Genomic DNA, 17,327 nt, shown 5'->3' on the forward strand with positions numbered 1-17,327 from the left:
TCTTCCTGCGAGTCACGTGTATTGAAAGGTTTCAAGCTTACGCGGCGAATCGGCATTGGGATTGCACACGAACTAGACCGGCAAAGGCCGGAAGCCTACGTAGAATGTCGGCGTTGGCTATGTATAAAAACCACCAAATGCCAGACCTGAAGCGCAAATCACACAATGCCCAGCGCTCTTCACCTCATCAATGCAAATCCTCGTGCAGTCACACTTGCAGCAATTCTCGCAGTCGGCACCCCTGTTATCCTCGACAACTACAAGCGCTACATTGCGCTGGGAACCAGCCGCTTGACGAGGTTTGGCGTGTTTGGCTGGCTTGCCTCGATTGGCTTGACTGGGTTCTCGAGAGAAACGGTCAGCACAAGCGAGTATGGCCAGGACTCGAAAGGGTGGCTGGATCGCAAGACGGTAGTGGAGCGGAGGGGGTCAAGGCCAGAGGTTGGTTGGCATAGCGTGCCGAATCGACAATTGGACAGGCTGCCCAGTGAGGATATGGCCAAGGTAGTTGTCAGAATTCAAACATTTGATGTAAGCTCATTCTGTGCAGCGCCTCGACGAACTGTTCATCCAGCACGTGAATGCAAACCCAACGCTCGTTCAGATGGTTGATAACTCGCGGATCGAGCAGCTACATCCAGCTGTGGTCATTCATTCAGACCACGAAGCCCCACACCGCGATGCAGAGCGGTCTATGCGTGAAATTGCGCATATTCACCCTACGGATCATAGCATGCATCTAGTGCTGTCTCCAGCAGACAGCAAAATAGGTGAGTCAGAAAGCAAGGAACGTTTTCGACAACGATTAACTTTAACTCATAGCGATCGAGTTGGGCTGGGCAGAGAGACATCCGTTGAGTGGGGTGTCAATGGTATTTGCTAGTTTATGCGCCCAGGGACCAAGAAGAGTTGGAGGTAGTGGAGAAAATTCTGGTGGCTAGCATTAAATACATGACTGGCAGCGAAGAAGTTGTGTAGATCAAGATAACATCAATAATCCAAGTCGCGTGACTGTTACTGACCGTGACAACTGGCAAGTCTCTCCATCGACCACCTCAAGACACACAAAAATGGTGCGTATTTCTTCTTATGGACCCGGAGCTCCTGGTACTGGATAGCGTCCCAATTCGTATCCGAATTGAGATGGATGGTATGCTCTTCTCTATCTTCATGGATCGAATTTTTCTCATGTTCTGCGCATAGCTTTCCGTGAAAGTCGTTTGACCGATTTTCGAGGCGTGGAGCTGAACAATGTTCAGTGATGAAGCGTCTAATGCTGGGTCTGCATCATAGCAGACACTAGAGCTCCGGGGCTGGCGTCTGAATCTACTTCAACGCTGACTCGTCTCCATGACCAGCCGCCAAAAGCAAAGTCCGGCAAGAAGCCCGCCCCCGCTCCTTTTGCGAGCAAGACCTCCAAGGTCAAGAAAAACCCTCTCTTCGAGGCTAAGCCTCGTAACTTTGGCATTGGTGAGTACTTTTCTCAGATGAAAAATGCTTTGATTGAGACTCGAAAACAGGTCAGGACATTCAGCCTACGACCGATCTTACCCGTTTCGTCAAATGGCCCGAATACATCCGTCTGCAGCGCCAGAAGGTTATTCTCCACCAACGCTTGAAGGTCCCCCCTGCCATTGCTCAATTCTCGCACACTCTGGATAAAAACACGGCAACTCAACTGTTCAAATTGCTCAACAAATACCGCCCCGAGACAAAGGCCGAGAAGAAGGCTCGTCTCACTGAGACGGCTGCCGCTGTTGCCGATAACAAAGAGGCTAAGGTAATATCGGATTCTAGAGTGCTTGACCTTTGCTCTGACTCCAGATTGCAGGACACCAAGAAGCCTCTCTTCGTCAAGTATGGTCTCAACCACATCGTTGCGCTCATCGAGGCCAAGAAGGCGTCGCTCGTTGTGATTGCCCATGACGTTGACCCCATCGAACTCGTTGTTTTCCTTCCGGCTCTTTGCCGCAAAATGGGCGTGCCATACGTGATTGTGAAGGGCAAAGCCCGTCTCGGGACTGTTGTCCACAAGAAGACCGCCGCTGTTGTTGCACTCCAAGATGTGAAGAGCGAGGACACTCGGGAACTTGCGACTCTTGTCAGTGCCGCCAAGGCCAACTTTACTGACAAATACGACGAGCAGCGCAGACAATGGGGTGGAGGAGTCCGTGGAAACAAGTCGACAGCGATGTTGCGCAAACGGGCAAAGGCTTCTGGTCAGACTCTGACCGCTGCCCAAGCTGGCAAATTGTAGTTACACCTCCTCATGTAATCATGATTATGCAACTAGGCGCTTCTAACATCAAAAGTGTGACTGATACGGGAACGTCGGTGCGCTGGCATCAGGCGGGGGGCGCATTCCGTCTCCGGCTTGTCTCCTGCTACCATCTCCTCTGTCTCCCGCTTCCCTGTCCCCCTCCAGGCGCTCCATTGCGATCACAGCTATCAGCCACTTGGATGATGAGCGACCCAGACCAAACGACGCCCAGCCCTAATGACCCACTCCCCCAACCTTCTGGCGATATATCGATGGAGGAGCCAAGCTCAAAGGCAGTCCCTGCTGCTGAACCCGTGACAACCAATCCCCCTTCAACTTCGACGTTTTCGACGAGTATTGTTGCCGCAGCCGCCGCCTCAGTAAACACCCCTGCATCTCTAGCCGCCCTTTTGGCGACTGCTCTAACCGATGTTGATGCGTTGCGTGAAGAGCTCGCCATCACTCGTCAGCGGGCAGAGCGTGCCGAACGACTTTTGAAAACATTCGGTCTTGTTAACACATCCCTTGCCGAGGTTCAGGATGGCGAACATAAGCATGCACCAAATGGAACAGACGCGGCATCCTCCCCATTACCCCAAGCCACTGCCAATCTTCTTCTTGCTCTTGATGAACGGACTGTCACAGCAGAACGCGAAAGAGATGAGCTTGCCGCTCGTTTGACCACTTTGACTAGCAATTGGAGTCAGCTCGAGACCTACATGGGCGCTGTTGAAGCCGGTGTCCGAGAAGCCAGGAGAAATTATGGTCGAGTCGTTCGTGATGAAGGAGGAGAGGCAGCGTATGATTACAGTCGAGGATCAGTACCTCCAATCTCTTTCACCAGAGTTAACGAAGGGAAACGAACCAGAACAGACAGCATGTTTAGTCTGGATGGTTATGGCTCGAGTATCAAGCGCTCAAGGCCGGATGTTGATTACGAGGTGAGTCTTGACAATCAGCTTGGTTCTGGCTCGATCTCACTTCATGCTAGTACCCCATCTCCCATTCCCGTCGCAACACCTATGTAGCGCCTAGCCACCCTCACAGACACCTTCCCTCGCTAAACCATCATCATCATCACCACCATACATTAGACCGTCAAGCAACTTTGCCTGTTCATCCACCAGCAAATTCAAGTTCCTTGGCGGCTCGCGACACTTATCCTGACCATACTCATCGTTCTCCTGCGCGACAAGCCACATATCCTGCTCAACGTTCGAGATCACGTTCACGCTCAATGTCTGCTGGCGGGTCAGAGGAATTGGAAGCCATGCTACTCGATAGTGCAACTGGGAACGCTCGGCGAGAAAAAGAGCGTGGGTCGACATTGGAGAACAGAGCGCATACGATGCCTGCTATTCCATCTGGACAACCTTTCCCTGCTCGAAATGCACAAAACCAGCGACTCTGTCGCCAGTGTGGCCTTCCCGGGCGTTACAAAGACGGTCGATGCGTAGAGAAATGGGGCCCTGGGCCAATGGGGCCGGGAACCGTCTGTGACCGTTGTCGAAAAAGAGCGAAGAGGGTCGAAAGAAGAGGCACAGGCCCGACACTTTCCTCTGGAGACATAGCGATACCGCCAATCAACTATATGCAACCCGAACGCGAAAGTTCAATCCGGTCTTCGCTTACTGCAAATCGCACTCTTTCTGTCCCGGCCTCGGGAGGGACTTCCAATGCCACAACACCACAAGCTGCTCCTCATATTCTCCCACCACTTCGAACACATAGTCCCTTGGAGGGGGATACTGATGGTGATGGTCTACTCGATGGGGACGCGGAAGCGGAGGTTGATGAGCTTGAAGAAGCTGTCGATGGAACTGAAGTGGTTGTCACCAGCTCTCCAAAGAAGAAGGACATAATAAAGGACGACCCGGAGGGAGACGTCGATTTGGATATGGACTTGCTGGAAGCTGTCGATGCATCCGAGAAGGCGAGTCGTTGAGTTTTCGGCGCATAGACCCCCGTCCTTGGATTTTAATTGCTATATCCTGTATCATACTTTGAGTAATACGAATTGCGCGAGCACGTGACGAGGAGGAACGCGGATGTCACGCGAATGTGACAGGCTGTGGTAATGGTAAGACGCGCATAACACATGTCACATCTTCCTCTCTCTTGGTCCTGACCACATCTGAGAAGCTGCTACGCGTATCCCAACGCCATGCTCACTGCCTACTTTGACCTAGATACTGGTTTTGGCCTCTTGACCCTCATCTTCTCCCTTCTCTCTCTCTGGGCTATGGTTGACACTGTTAACATGACGCTCGAGGTCCTCGTCCTCATCGTTGATATGGTTAATCTCCTCCCATTCTTGCTCCTTCGTGGCGCAATCTCTCTATACTTCAGCCTTGTGGCAGTTGTATTCGTTCTCCCTTTCTACGAGGAGAACTGGCCTAAGGTGGTCAATCAATGGACTCTTCTGAGTCGCCGCGATAAAAAGAGTGGCCTGGCTTTCGCTTGCGCCTCTCTATTCGTAATGGCCATATTCTATACCGTCATTGGCCTGGTCGTGACGGTGTGCCACTTGTTGCGTTTCGTTCACTCCAGTCTCTCCCTTGCGATGATGACCTTGGTCATCTTGAGCACTCTTGTTTGTGTGGCGTCGTCGTGGCATCTTCTGTCGATACTCATCAAAACCTGCGTTCAGCGCATCAGAGGTATATTTGTGTTTGGCATTAAACAGCATACGCCCACTGGTTTGTGGACACTACGAACGACCCACCTTCCGCTTCCCAGACTTACTGGCTTCTCGGGGCTCGTCATCATCGTCGCTGCCGACATTCATTTGACGCCAGGCGACTCGGAGGAAACGTGTGTAATCTCTCCTTTCAAGTTGCGTTTATTCTCAACGAGTATAGCCCACCAGCAAGTTTCCTAGTGTCGTGTTTATCCAAACTCCTGTCTTTCTGGAAAACGACAACCAGCCAAACAATTTCAAAACACCTCCATGTCTCCATTCCACGCGCGCTGTTTACCCAGCACCTACCACCCATGATGAAGCCGGCATTGCCAGTGGATACGTCTTCGACTCAAGACAATAATGTTACTGCTTTGACAATGACTCAACTCCCAGCACCTAACTGGCATTATTGTTTCGACCCCGTTCTCTTCAACCAATTGAAGATGGTCACCACATGCAACAACAACATTCCCCAATCGATTAGTCCAACCATACCTTTTTTCCAACATACGCTCACTCTGCCGCCTGACTTGTATGCGACTCTCTTCACCAATGGTGAAATGACCGTCAGCCCAGCACCTAATTTGGCGACTCCCTCCATTTGCAATCATCCTGTCCTAGCCAGTGAACCATCGAGCGCAGAAACCACTGTAACGCTGAATCCAAACGCAAATGCATTCGTTCCAGCAAAACTTCCTGTTCTTGAAGGCGCCGCTCGTCGCGACTATCTCGAGAAACGATGGGAGCAACGACCTTCCACTGGTCCTCCCGCTTTCTGGCAACCCAGGCCAGAAATTGCCCAACCACCACCACCTCCTCCAAAGCTTCAGCCGGCTTTCAACAAGTGCCGCAACCGTCGTCCACGACAGAACCGTACTCTTGACCCAACAGGAAAAGAGAACCAGATGCTGTAATACCATCTCATTGCTTCATATAGATTAAAATTGCTCGTGGATACCTACCTTCTTACTTAGACTTGATACCTTGCTTATATAAATTGACTTCCAAAGTATTGTGGGTTCATTACAAGCCTGGTACCCTACTGCAAGGGAAGGTACCCTGAATCCATCGCCGCAGCCAGCATACGGGTAGCACTGCGCTTCCTTCCCAGTACCAGCAAAAGATCCACAATGGGAGGGCCATCCTGATGGAGTTGAGAATGAAGAAACGTGAACGTGAGAAATGACAAGCCTTCACTGCGGTCAATGCATGCCTCACGGCTGGTAATAGCACCTTGGAGCGTTTTTTTGCGCAAGAAATACATTCATTGAGGGAGCTCGAGTCCCACGACTGGATGTTCTCTAAATCTTCACCGAATTCCTTCACTACGCTGCCTTGAAGCAAGTTTCAGTGTTAACAAGAAACACGCAAGGAGTGAAATTACCCACTTCGTTCCTCTTGTTGGATTTTTCGGACCATTTCGCGCGCATCATCAGTGGAATAGTCGGGCTCGACGAAAAGGTATGGCGCTAGGGTGACTATGTCGCGGATGTTGGTGGCCCGGGTCTGCTAATTGTGAATGCGGTGGTCGATCCAGGCGAGATCAGCTTACGTCTAGGACACGAATAACCTTCTCGATGTATTCGGGGAATGTGTACTCGAGACTGCATGACGTCAGACGATTTTGACATGTCAAAAGGACATCACCTTATCTCGCCCAGAGGTTTGCTCTCGTCCAGCCAGGACCTGACTCTTGAAGCGACATCAGCCAGACCAGAGGGCGTGGAGGCACCTTGGAGCAGGTGTTGCCGATTGAGATATGCCAGTTTGCCTTGATCTAAAGACGAAGATCGGTGTGTCAATGCCGCAATGTCGAACTAGCAATGCATTAGTGAAGGGACAACAAGATGCATTGTACTGAACCTCTGAAATGAGCTGGTCTATGTTCATGACCTTAGTGCTATCCGGCGCTGTCTTGACCGTTCGTTCAGTGACCGAGTCGTCGACGACTTGTTGCTCGTGTTGGGCTCCCCAGCCAGAAAGCGCAAGCCAATTAAGAACTGCATCTTTTTCCCACCCGCGCGCCTTGAAGAAGCTCGAGACTGTGTAGCGAAGAGCAGAAAACTACTCACGATGTAATCCGCGACCTTGACATCTCCGTTTCGTTTGCTCATCTTGGTCCCATCAGGGTTGACAAGAATAGGAATATGAGCATACTGCGGGGGCTCAACACCGAGGGCAGAGTATATGTCAAGGTGCAGAGGAAGAGAGGTTATCCATTCCTAAATTGACGTCAAACAAGGGCGACTAAAAATAATTTGCCATGCCTCTCCGCGCAGAACATGAGTTATGCCCATAGTATGGTCATCCACGACATTCGCAAGATGGTAGGTTGGGTACCCATCGGTCTTCAAGAGAACAGGATCCGTAGAAAGGGAACCGTGGGCGTCTTTAAGGCCACCAAATACCAAATCGATCACTGGACGTCGAGCAAAGACCCCACTTGTCTAGGAAAGCGGCATTAGCTTTGGGATTGAGAGTAGTTGAGATGGCACATTGAGTCTTATGATGTGTTTTTCGCCTGCACGAACTCGACGCGCAACTTCCTCCTCTGTCAGATGGAGACATCGTCGGTCATAAGTGGAGTTGGAGCCTGTTCGAGCGAGCTTTTCGCGGACTTGAGTAAGGGTGTCTACCGAGCAGAAGCAGCGGTATGCATGTCCAGTCTATTCAGAGTTGGCGGTGTCGGTTTACCCAGAAGGTTATGCGGCGCACGGTGAGTAACTTTGTGGTGTAGGAACGGTAAAGGTCCAGTCTTTCTGACTATTGCAAATCAGTTTTCTGCGTCGACTTGGTGGTTTCGACTTGCTTGAAAATATGGAGCGTGTGGGCCACCAACGCCAGGTCCTTTCGTCAAGTTAGAGAGCTTCGTTTCGAGAGAGCGCGACAAACAACACCATAGTCGTAGTTCAATCCCGCCCATTCCAGAGCCTTTTGGATTCCCTCGACAGAGCCAGGCACCATACGTGACTGGGGACATTAGATGAGCAAATGGTTGACCTGCAGAAGAATGAGAACACACCGCATCTGTATCCTCTATTCGCAATATCCATTTTCCCTTTGCTTTCCTGGCAAACAGGTGGTTGAACAGGGCCATCCTGAGGCCGCCCAGATGCAGAGCGCCAGTTGGCGAAGGCGCGAATCGGAGGAGTGTCATCTAGACTTGCTATTTCCCCATTCAGCCATGGCTGACCCTCCTACTTACGACCATCTCTTGCGCTCCCATTCAACTGATGTTACTGCTCTCTTTTTCTCCAGCGACAACGAGCGACTATACTCAGGCGATGCCTCTGGGCGTGTCGTTGTTACCTCAACCCGATCTCTTCGTCCCATAACATCATGGCCAGCGCACACTGACAGTATTCTTGGTATTGAGGAGTGGAAAGACTGCATTATCACGTCTGCGGCCTAAAAACTCTAATACTGCCTTACCTGACCTCTACTAGGCACTCTCGCGACCACAAACTGTTTATATGGACCCGCATCCAAGATTTGCCAGCTTCTGAGCGCGTTGGTGGCTCAGCAGCCTTTAACGATCTACCCACTCCCAGCCTTGTCCTCTCTATGGATGTCAATGCCCTCAATTTCTGTCGGTTTTCCCTTCTGCCATCCACACAGGATGCCTTGATTGCCATACCAAACCTCGTCGAGTCTTCTGAGGTATGCAAGCGACCAACACGTGAACGATTGCATGACCTAGCCAGCCCTTAGGCAGACATCTGGTCCTTGCCTGCGCAAAAGAGGATCCACGCTTCAGTTGGAACGCAGCGAAAACAGTCTATATTTTCACTGGAAGGTCGTGAGGGAATGAAGACAGGTATTATAATGTCTCTCCACCTCTTTCGGGCACCGCCCCCCATAGAGGGCTCTTCGGAAGACCAAGGAGAACTACGTCTAGTTACCGCATATGAAGACGGTAGTGTCACCCTCCGACGATTTGTTGGAAATGGCACGCATACTGGGCCAGACATCGAAACTTCCATTGAAGGGCGCGGCTGGGAGGTGATATGGCGCCATAAACTTCACGTAGAGTCAAGTGAGCCATTTTACAGCCTTACTTGGTGGTCCTAACTGCTTCAGTCATGGCCATGCGTGTCTCTCGGGATAACACGTTTGCGTTGACTGTGTCTGCCGACCACATCGTCGGACGATATGAACTGCTATCTGATTCCTCTTGCATCACTCATCGAACAAAGCACCCTAAAAATGGGTGCATTGCCATTCGCGATGATGGCCGAGTCTGCGCAATCGGTGGTTGGGATGGAAAGTGAGACACATCGCAACTTGATCTCGCTACAACTGAATTTCCCAAGAGTCCGCCTATACTCAACAAAAACTATGAAACCGTTGGGCACACTCCGATACCACAAAAGTGGATGCCAAGCGGTTGAATTTGCACACACTCTCAACGAGCCAGTTGGTAATGAAGACGAGGAATTCACTTGGGCTGAACGGGAGGCGCGTGGCAGATGGCTCGCTGTAGCGTCAAAAGACAATCGGGTTTCCTTATGGACTTTGATCAGCTTCGAAAAGCGATAGTAGAGCTTAAGCAACAATGTACAGTGGTCCGGATGGGTTTGAGAATTCAAAACTACGCCTGTGGTTTCTGGGGTGGAATGTCAGTATCTTCAAACGGGAAGAGTTTGCCTAAACAAACATATCCGGCCACCGTGGCGTCGTACTTGATCCCCAACTTGAGAAGTTTCTTGTGACGCTCTTCTTGTCGTTTCAACAACCTGTCTGTCGCCCGAAGTTGTTGTTCTTTTGTTCGAGGCTGACGCAATCAATCAGACACAGTTGAACCAAGGTAGATAAAGCTTCACCTTGTTGTGCTCCGCCCGCGCAACTCGCGCCTTGGGTACTGGCCGCCATTTGCGATTCGCGCCAACCCAGAGTTCAGGATGCACTTGGTCCTTAGGAATTAACTTGCAACGAAGGATGTGGCCCATGAGAAGGTAGTTGTCCATTGTGTCAGCGACAATTTGGGCCACGGAAGATGAATCGAATTCGATGAATCCGTAATGTTTCGATTGGCCAGTCTAGCCAAATTGTTAAGATATTTTCGTATGGATACTAGACGTTAGAGACCTTTTTGTTTCGGGACACACGTAGTCGCGTCACGTTGCCAAATTGCGAGAAGTATGCCTTTGCTTGCTCCTCATAGAATCCATGCGGTATCCTGCCCAAGAAAATGACCCCGCGATCTGCCGCCTAGGGAAAATTTCAGCACAACAGAAAGGACAGATATAGCTTAGTTACTGGTTTTCGTTTGGCATTTTCCAGTTTCTTTTGTACCGTCTTGTCGTCTTTGGCGATGGTCGGGAGTTTGGAAATATCGGCCGCTGAAACCTCGACATCCATGTACCCATCATCCTCGTCAGACGAATCCTCGTCATCCGTCATGAACCCATGGATCGCGTCGTCGTCTTCTTCCTCAGAGTCTGGTGGTGGCGGACTGGGCTCTTTTGGGATGGGGACAGCCTCCTTGGACTTTTTGACCTTGGGTGTCACGTCGACAGAATTTTCTAGTGGTGCTTCTGGAGCAACAGTAGTCTTTGCTTTCTTCGACGGTTTGGGAGGACTGTCAATTGGAGTGCCAGTGGGTTGAGGGCTATCGACATCAACAACCGGTTTCGTTTCAACCGGCTTAACCTTCCGCTTTTTCCCTACTTTCGTCTCTTCTGATGTAGACGCCACAGTCTCGATTTCCGTCACCTTCTCATTTGCTGAAGGTTGCTCGCCAACACTTTCCACCCCACTCGGCCTTTTCTTCTTTTTCTTGTCCGATTTTGGCGCAGGCTCGACATCGGAAGGAATGGTAGGTGGTACATCGGGGGCTTCAGCTTTGGCGGCAGCCTTAGCCTCCCTCTTTTGTTTTCGTGTGGGTTTGGGAGCAACCTCTTCGTGGGTTTCCTCTACGACAGGTTGCTTTGTTTTCTTGTCTTTCTTTTCGACGGCCGTCGCAACCTCGGGATCAGCTTCACCTTTCGCCTTCTTTGACTTTTTTGAGGGTTTGGGCTCATCGTCGATTGAAGGTTGGTCAGGTAGAACAGTCACGTCGGAGGATTTCCGTTTCTTGGGCGTTTTCTCTTCAGGAGGGACAGCCAGAGTCTTTTCTTTCTTGGACTTTTTGCGTGGCTGATACTATATGTGAGTTTTCAGATCACAGAGAAAAAGCGACAACGCACTGCATCCTCCATGTCCTCCGTAGTTTTTTTCCTTTTTACAGGCTGAGGTTCGGTGTCAACAACAGCTTCTACGACGGCCTTGCGCTTGGCTTTCTTGGTGGTACTTGATTCCGAAGTCATGGCTGTCGAGGGAGAAATTTTGCACAGCCACTACTCTGATGTCTTCGATTCCGCTCATGCAAATCGCGACGCGCAAAGAGTTGTTTGAAAGGGAACAACCCTATGAACCCGATGGAGAGTTGTTATCTGTGCTAGATGATATGCTCACCGCCACCCTCGAAATAGAACCACAAAGTTTTGAGCTCAAGAATGTAGTTACGGTCGCAACCCCGACATCCTCAGGCCAGTTCTGTTGCAAGTTTGTGGGTATAAAATGATGGCCATCGTATAGAATTTCGACTGTTGTCCGTAGTTCGCCCGATCTCTCTACTTCCGAAACCTCTACCTCCCTCAATGTCTATACTTCCTTGAACTTTCGACTGTGGCTAATCTAATTGAAGAACACGGCCGCCAGAATACGAAGACTCAAAGTCAACGGCAAAGGCGCGTCGAAAATGGGCGAAATTGGTGTCAGTGGATGCAGATTGGGTACGGGAGGAAGGAAAAACGTTGCCGGTATGAGTGGAGTTGCAACTCCGATGAAAGCTAAGAGTTTCAAGCCGTTCCGTCGTGGTTGCGTCCTCGACGTTGTGAGAAAGGTTGATACCGCCAAATGGCCGCCGATAATGCACGTATATCGACTCCAACAACCACGCAAGACACGACCACCAGTGTCAAGCTCCAAGTTGCAGCATCATCCATATGGTTCTGCCATTCACCAAACAAACAATTCAGTAGGGCTGATAGAGAGTCTTGAGGTGGAGAATAGAGGGGTGGCAAAACGTAGGAAGCGAACGAGACATTATCGTGGTCGAATACAAGCCAAACAAAGCTGATCTTTCTTGATGTTGACTTCCACCCCGCCACCACAAAACGCGTACAATGTACCTTCTATTCCACGATTGCCCTCCCCTTCGCGTCGATCCTCCATAAACTCCTTCTCGTTTGGTCCCCAACAGCTTGTTGACCTTTACCTCGATGCAGATTCATCCACTGCTAGTTCGTTGGACCCCAACCGCTCTATTCTCCCAGCTTCGCCTCTTCGCTCTTCTCCGCGACATCCCCCGAAACAAAAAGACGGGACAAATCGGGGACCACATCCATTGGCGCATGATACGACGACCGACATTTTCCACGAGGGCATAACGGACGAGAGCGACTATGAGTGGGGCATGGTTGACAGAATGCGTCTCTGGCGCCACGATGCACTAATGCAGCATTTATACGAAACGGCAGCTTTCTGGGGCGACAAAATTCTCTCTTGGACAAGTGCGTACTCGGCATATATCTGGTTTGCACCACTTAACCGTTGAGTAGGCGATCCTAATGACGCATTTTGGCTTGCCCAGACCTACTTCATGACACACCAATACTCTCGCGCGGAACGTCTGCTTACTCGCCCGTTTCCCTCCGCGCCACCGAAACGTCCTTCTCCTCTGACAAACGGCCACAACGGAAAGGGAAAAGAGCGCGAAATTCCAATGCAGCGCCTACCATTGGGCCTTGTTGAGCTGCCGGAGGAAATGCAGAGAGAGGTTTCGCGGCTGGTTGACATGAGCGTCGCGTGTCGATATCTTGCAGCGCAATGTCAGGTTCGACAAGGCAACTGGACAGGCGCAACCGAGATGTTGGGTGAAGCAAATCCTTTCCGAAACTCAGGACGAAGTGGTCCCGCAATTCCTAATCTTGACGGGGGCATCAAGGTATTTCCACATTCTCCAGCTGTGTCCTCTTCTGAGAGTATCAAGATTGAGGCTTCGATGTGCCATCTTCGTGGTATCCTTATGCTAAAACTCAATCGCGGCGATCAGGCTAAACAGTGCTTCATGGAGGCTCTTGCTCTGGACGTGAAGTGCTTCGAGGCCTTTGAGCAGCTTGTGAGCGGTGAAATGATGACCCCAGAGGAAGGTTGGCATCCCTTCTCTCTTGTCTACCACCGGTTTGCTCACTTTCAACAGAATGGGAATTCATCCAAGGTCTTTCATATGCACAGCAAACGCCCCAAGACGCGTCTTTTGTGCAACTGATTTATACTGCGCGACTACGAAAATACAAACACGCGACAGAGCACGCGTTGACGCGCGAACGCTTAGTCCAAGAATTTGGTCTGGGGGACAATCCCGATGTGCTCTTCAGTTTTGCAGACGCGCTCTATACGCAGTTCAGATGGGCGGACTGCTTTGCTATCACAACCAGGTTTGCGTTACGCTATACTTGGTTTTTGCCTCTAACTATTGTATTTTGGTAGAATCCTCGGCCTCGTATCAATTCACAACCCAACAATGCCCCTTCATATCGCATGCATGTATCACCTTTCACACCTCCATTCTAAACTGTTCATCCTGGCTCACGAAATGGTTGACCGCGAACCGGAAAATCCCATCAGCTGGTACGCTGTTGGAGTTTGGTATTTGAGCGTCAACAAGTGGCCAGAGGCCCGCCAGTATTTCAGCAAAACTTCATTGATGGACCCACGTTTTGGCCCAGCGTGGATCGCATTTGCCCACACTTTCGCTTTGGAAGGAGAGCATGACCACGCAGTCACCGCATATTCGACTTGTGCAAGAATGTTTACTGGGTACTGCGTGTTTCTTATCTTGCTGGCTCAATTAATTTGAATCATCTCAGATCTCATCTCCCGCTCATGTTTGTCGGTATGGAGAACATCATGTTGTCGAACTACATGCTCGCCGATGAGGCTCTCCTCGCAGCCGAATCAATGTGTGATGGCGACCCATTACTCTACAACGAATTGGGTGTTATGGCCTACAACCACGCGCAGTAAGTCCAAAGTCGTTTCTTTCATTATTCCGGACCAACTGTTATGCCAGGTATGAAAAAGCTGCTTCTTTCTTCCAGAAATCCCTTGACCTCGCCGCGGACACGCAAGGCTCGCACAAGACGTGGTCGACGACACATCTGAACTTGGGGACCTGCTACCGCAAACTTGGTCGATATGATGCTGCCCAGACATCCTATCAGAATGTTCTGGACCTTGAGCCGCGACACCCACAAGCGCTTGGGTTCATAGGAATCGTCTACCACCTCACAAACCAGCTCGACAAAGCTATACTCAAGTACCACGAGGCCCTCAGCGTTGAGCAACTGAATCCACACATCATGGAGTTGCTAAATCTTGCGCTCGAGCAGACCACAGCGGTGAGCACTACCAAGTCTGAATTCAAGACCGTTGTGAGAAGTTTGAGGGATAAATATGCGAAATATACTCAGGACAAAGGCAAAGGGAGGCAGACGGAGGAAGTGATAGGGGACGAGATGAGCATTGGATAATGTAGAATGTACTAATCATGCACCCAGCCCAACAACCTGGCTGCTTTGTCACAGTCAAAGAAGGATGCTCTACCTGAGACCGTCTTGCCGCTTTTGATTGGGATGTCTGGATAATGCTCTCGGATCAGGTCCATGGTGTCCCTTGTGCTGAAAGTTTGTGGAGCGACGATGAAAAAAGCTTCCGCTGCAGTTGTCCAGGCCTCGGTCGAGTGTGTCACAGCAAGGATGAATGCTTCGGCAGCAGAGTCCTCTTGTACATAACCCCACAGATCGTGTTTGGCGTTAGAAGAGTGGTCATGCTTACGGGCGTGTTCGACACTCCAATGGAGGCGGAGACTAGCGACACGCATGTCGGGATGTCGTCGTACAATAGTCTCTTCACAAACAGCGTCAAGTCCAAAACGTTGGATGCATTGACAACTCACGAGCTTGAAGTTCACAAATGACTTTTGACAGCCCATATGGCTCGTCTGGCTCAGTGGGATGTTCTTCATCCAAAGGGAAATAACGGAATGAATGTGCGCGGCTGTAAACCAATGCCAGCACATTCACACTGGAAGCTTGAGCAATCCGCTTAATTCCTAGCTTTTGAGGGCATCTTTTGTCACCGCAGGTTACATAATCACAACCAAAGAAACAAACCTCGGCGGCAGCTTGGAGGATGTTCCACGAGATAACAACGTTGCTGTGTCTATTGAGTTTCCGAAAAGGATTTGAATGCAGGTTGTTACTTGTTGTGAACTTTGACTCTGTAGTCTCCAGGTTGGGGAAGAGCGGCAAGATGTAAGACGGCCTCGCAGCCAGAAAGCGCCTTGAGAGTTGCATCGAAGTCAGTAAGGTCGGCTTGGATGAAGGTGAATTCGGGAGTAGGATCGTCAGGTACTCGTGGAGAGAAGTCTGAACATAGGTTTTATGTAAGAAGACTGCATCGGATTATTTCCTGTACCAATGCCCACGACGTGATAGCCATGTTTCAACGCGCATAGCACCACCCGCTTCCCAACGGACCCATTGCATCCAGTGACTGCGATAAGAGGATCAGGCATGAGTGAAGGTAAAGCGAACAAAGTGCTACTTTGAGTTCTATATGAGTGGACGAGGTCAGTTGCCGCCAGTGAGGTCGATGGCCGTCGGCATGGCGGGCCGAAACTGAGTTGGTCTTCAGCTTTTCCTTCCAATCGCCATGATTAACTTGACCAAATACCACTACCCTAGTCTTCATATGATTTGTGGCGTTGCGGCCACAGCTACTTGAGCTGTGCTTCTTCGAAAGAGCCAAGTTTTTTACGGTTGTCATTGGACAGTGGTCATCATTTATTTGGCGCTAACCGCCAACTTTGCAGCGCTTCAGCATGTCATTTATCTAGCGCTTCTCCCTTCCCAAGCCTCTCGTCTATCGACTTCGCTTCAAGATGAGCTTTGGCATTGGGATGGGGGACATCCTCCTCGTCACGACCATGGCGTGGAAGCTCTACAAGAACGTGAAGGATTCGGCAGAAGATTTTCGGCAGATGTCGTCTGAACTCATGGCTCTATATGCAGTCATGAACGAAATGAACGACTTTCTTGTTGAGAACGGAGACGATCTCGAGCCGTGGCGACATGAGCGACTCAAAGACTTGGTCAATGCCTGCCTTGGCCCACTTCGCGACCTGGAGAAACTCTATCTAAGATATGACAGTCTAGACACACAGTCACAGAGGACATGGGACCGAATGCATTTTGGGTTGAAAGATATTTCACCCATTCGCCAGCGCTTGGTGTCTAGTACGACATTATTAGCTGGATTCAACTCGATCATGGTCAAGTGCGTCTTCATTATTGGCTTGTTGTGATGTTGAAAACCTATTTCACAGCTCCTCGACGGCGCGGATACAGAAAAAACTCCACAAGTTCATGACCGAGGTACAAGCGGGGAAACGAGAAGGTTCAATGGTCTCAGTGTCTGATGCGGCAACTGCAATCGACTCTCCAGATGGTTGGGATCAGTTTCGACGCGAACTCGAGGACATTGGCATTTCTTCAGCCGTGCTGGAAGAGCGTCGTGAATATATCGTGGGTTGGGTTCAGACTGCTCTAGCGGAAGGACGGTTGGAGGAGGTTTTCGAGGGACGTACACTTACGCCCACCAATGACGGAGATGACGACCCAAGCTGGTATCATACTACCACCCCAGACGACTTATCCGACCGGGAGTCCCAGTCTCTTTACTCTGACGAAGGCTCTACAGTTGTCCCCAGTGAAGTTTTGGACCTAACTGCAGCCTCCGAGGCATTTGATGCGGATTTGCGTCGCGAGCGGAGCGAAAGGAGTGTTGCAGAGTTATTTGACCCTGTTGCTGCTGCTAACGAATACTCTTTAAACCCACCTTCAAGTCGTCGGCCTTCCAATCGCAAACGAAGAGCAACTGAGGCCGTCGGTTTGGTTAAACGACTCTTTCAAAAGCAAACTGCAATCATCCAAGCTGCGTCTGACGGTAACATTGACCGTGTCGCCGAGTTATTGAGCCTAGGCATGGCGGTGGATGCTCGGGATCGTTGGGGCTGGACAGCTCTTTCTATGTGCGGTTATGGTGGACATGCCGCCATTGCCCGTCTGCTGCTAGACCATGGTGCTAATCTGAACAATCGCGATGTGGATGGGGACACTCCAAAATCCCTTGCTGCTCAAAGGGGGCACACAGCATTGGTTATAATGTTTGAGCAAGAAGAAGCCCGGCGTCAAAGAGCTTCCCAGTAATCATACCCATTTGTAGTTTTTAGCCCTCACTGGACAGTTTTTGTAATGACATATTCCTTCGACTGTT

At 50.4% G+C, this 17,327-nt stretch overlaps 6 protein-coding genes across 6 annotated transcripts; 3 read left to right on the forward strand and 3 right to left on the reverse strand.

Moving 5' to 3' along the window:
• Positions 1 to 165: 165 nt before the first annotated feature.
• On the forward strand, positions 166 to 4,205 carry MIND_00236000 (L30e-like protein; the record flags this gene model as incomplete). The annotated part of the gene is made up of 9 exons (XM_037359243.1): positions 166 to 504; positions 551 to 770; positions 823 to 915; positions 979 to 1,073; positions 1,359 to 1,470; positions 1,521 to 1,780; positions 1,832 to 2,253; positions 2,313 to 3,201; positions 3,252 to 4,205. 9 exons carry the CDS (start codon positions 166 to 168, stop codon positions 4,203 to 4,205), a joined length of 3,384 nt encoding a protein of 1,127 aa, XP_037224338.1.
• A 1,777-nt stretch (positions 4,206 to 5,982) lies between these two features.
• Positions 5,983 to 8,100, reverse strand: MIND_00236100 (tRNA-synt-1c domain-containing protein; the record flags this gene model as incomplete). Its single annotated transcript, XM_037359244.1, has 13 exons — positions 5,983 to 6,087; positions 6,135 to 6,277; positions 6,332 to 6,449; positions 6,496 to 6,547; positions 6,591 to 6,760; positions 6,807 to 6,968; positions 7,016 to 7,165; positions 7,211 to 7,390; positions 7,439 to 7,609; positions 7,659 to 7,706; positions 7,753 to 7,790; positions 7,841 to 7,913; positions 7,966 to 8,100. 13 exons carry the CDS (start codon positions 8,098 to 8,100, stop codon positions 5,983 to 5,985), a joined length of 1,545 nt encoding a protein of 514 aa, XP_037224339.1.
• A 27-nt stretch (positions 8,101 to 8,127) lies between these two features.
• On the forward strand, positions 8,128 to 9,482 carry MIND_00236200 (WD40 repeat-containing protein; the record flags this gene model as incomplete). Its single annotated transcript, XM_037359245.1, has 5 exons — positions 8,128 to 8,342; positions 8,390 to 8,603; positions 8,655 to 8,979; positions 9,024 to 9,210; positions 9,257 to 9,482. The coding sequence occupies 5 exons, from the start codon at positions 8,128 to 8,130 to the stop codon at positions 9,480 to 9,482; spliced, it is 1,167 nt and encodes a 388-aa protein (XP_037224340.1).
• Positions 9,483 to 9,534: 52 nt separating this feature from the next.
• Positions 9,535 to 11,269, reverse strand: MIND_00236300 (RNA-binding domain-containing protein; the record flags this gene model as incomplete). The annotated part of the gene is made up of 6 exons (XM_037359246.1): positions 11,132 to 11,269; positions 10,203 to 11,081; positions 10,032 to 10,154; positions 9,767 to 9,982; positions 9,601 to 9,717; positions 9,535 to 9,549 (listed from the first exon to the last, which is right to left on the reverse strand). The coding sequence occupies exons 1-6, from the start codon at positions 11,249 to 11,251 to the stop codon at positions 9,535 to 9,537; spliced, it is 1,470 nt and encodes a 489-aa protein (XP_037224341.1). The 5' UTR covers positions 11,252 to 11,269.
• An 806-nt stretch (positions 11,270 to 12,075) lies between these two features.
• Positions 12,076 to 14,521, forward strand: MIND_00236400 (TPR-REGION domain-containing protein; the record flags this gene model as incomplete). Its single annotated transcript, XM_037359247.1, has 6 exons — positions 12,076 to 12,499; positions 12,548 to 13,138; positions 13,189 to 13,426; positions 13,479 to 13,808; positions 13,859 to 14,011; positions 14,062 to 14,521. The coding sequence occupies 6 exons, from the start codon at positions 12,076 to 12,078 to the stop codon at positions 14,519 to 14,521; spliced, it is 2,196 nt and encodes a 731-aa protein (XP_037224342.1).
• Positions 14,522 to 14,532: 11 nt separating this feature from the next.
• On the reverse strand, positions 14,533 to 15,567 carry MIND_00236500 (NAD-binding protein; the record flags this gene model as incomplete). Its single annotated transcript, XM_037359248.1, has 5 exons — positions 14,533 to 14,897; positions 14,947 to 15,106; positions 15,164 to 15,206; positions 15,253 to 15,418; positions 15,468 to 15,567. 5 exons carry the CDS (start codon positions 15,565 to 15,567, stop codon positions 14,533 to 14,535), a joined length of 834 nt encoding a protein of 277 aa, XP_037224343.1.
• Between the last annotated feature and the right edge of the window lie 1,760 nt (positions 15,568 to 17,327).

This window comes from Mycena indigotica (genome assembly GCF_014461135.1).
Source record: "Mycena indigotica strain 171206Taipei chromosome Unknown Mind.scaff0002, whole genome shotgun sequence".
Classification (NCBI taxonomy): domain Eukaryota; kingdom Fungi; phylum Basidiomycota; class Agaricomycetes; order Agaricales; family Mycenaceae; genus Mycena; species Mycena indigotica.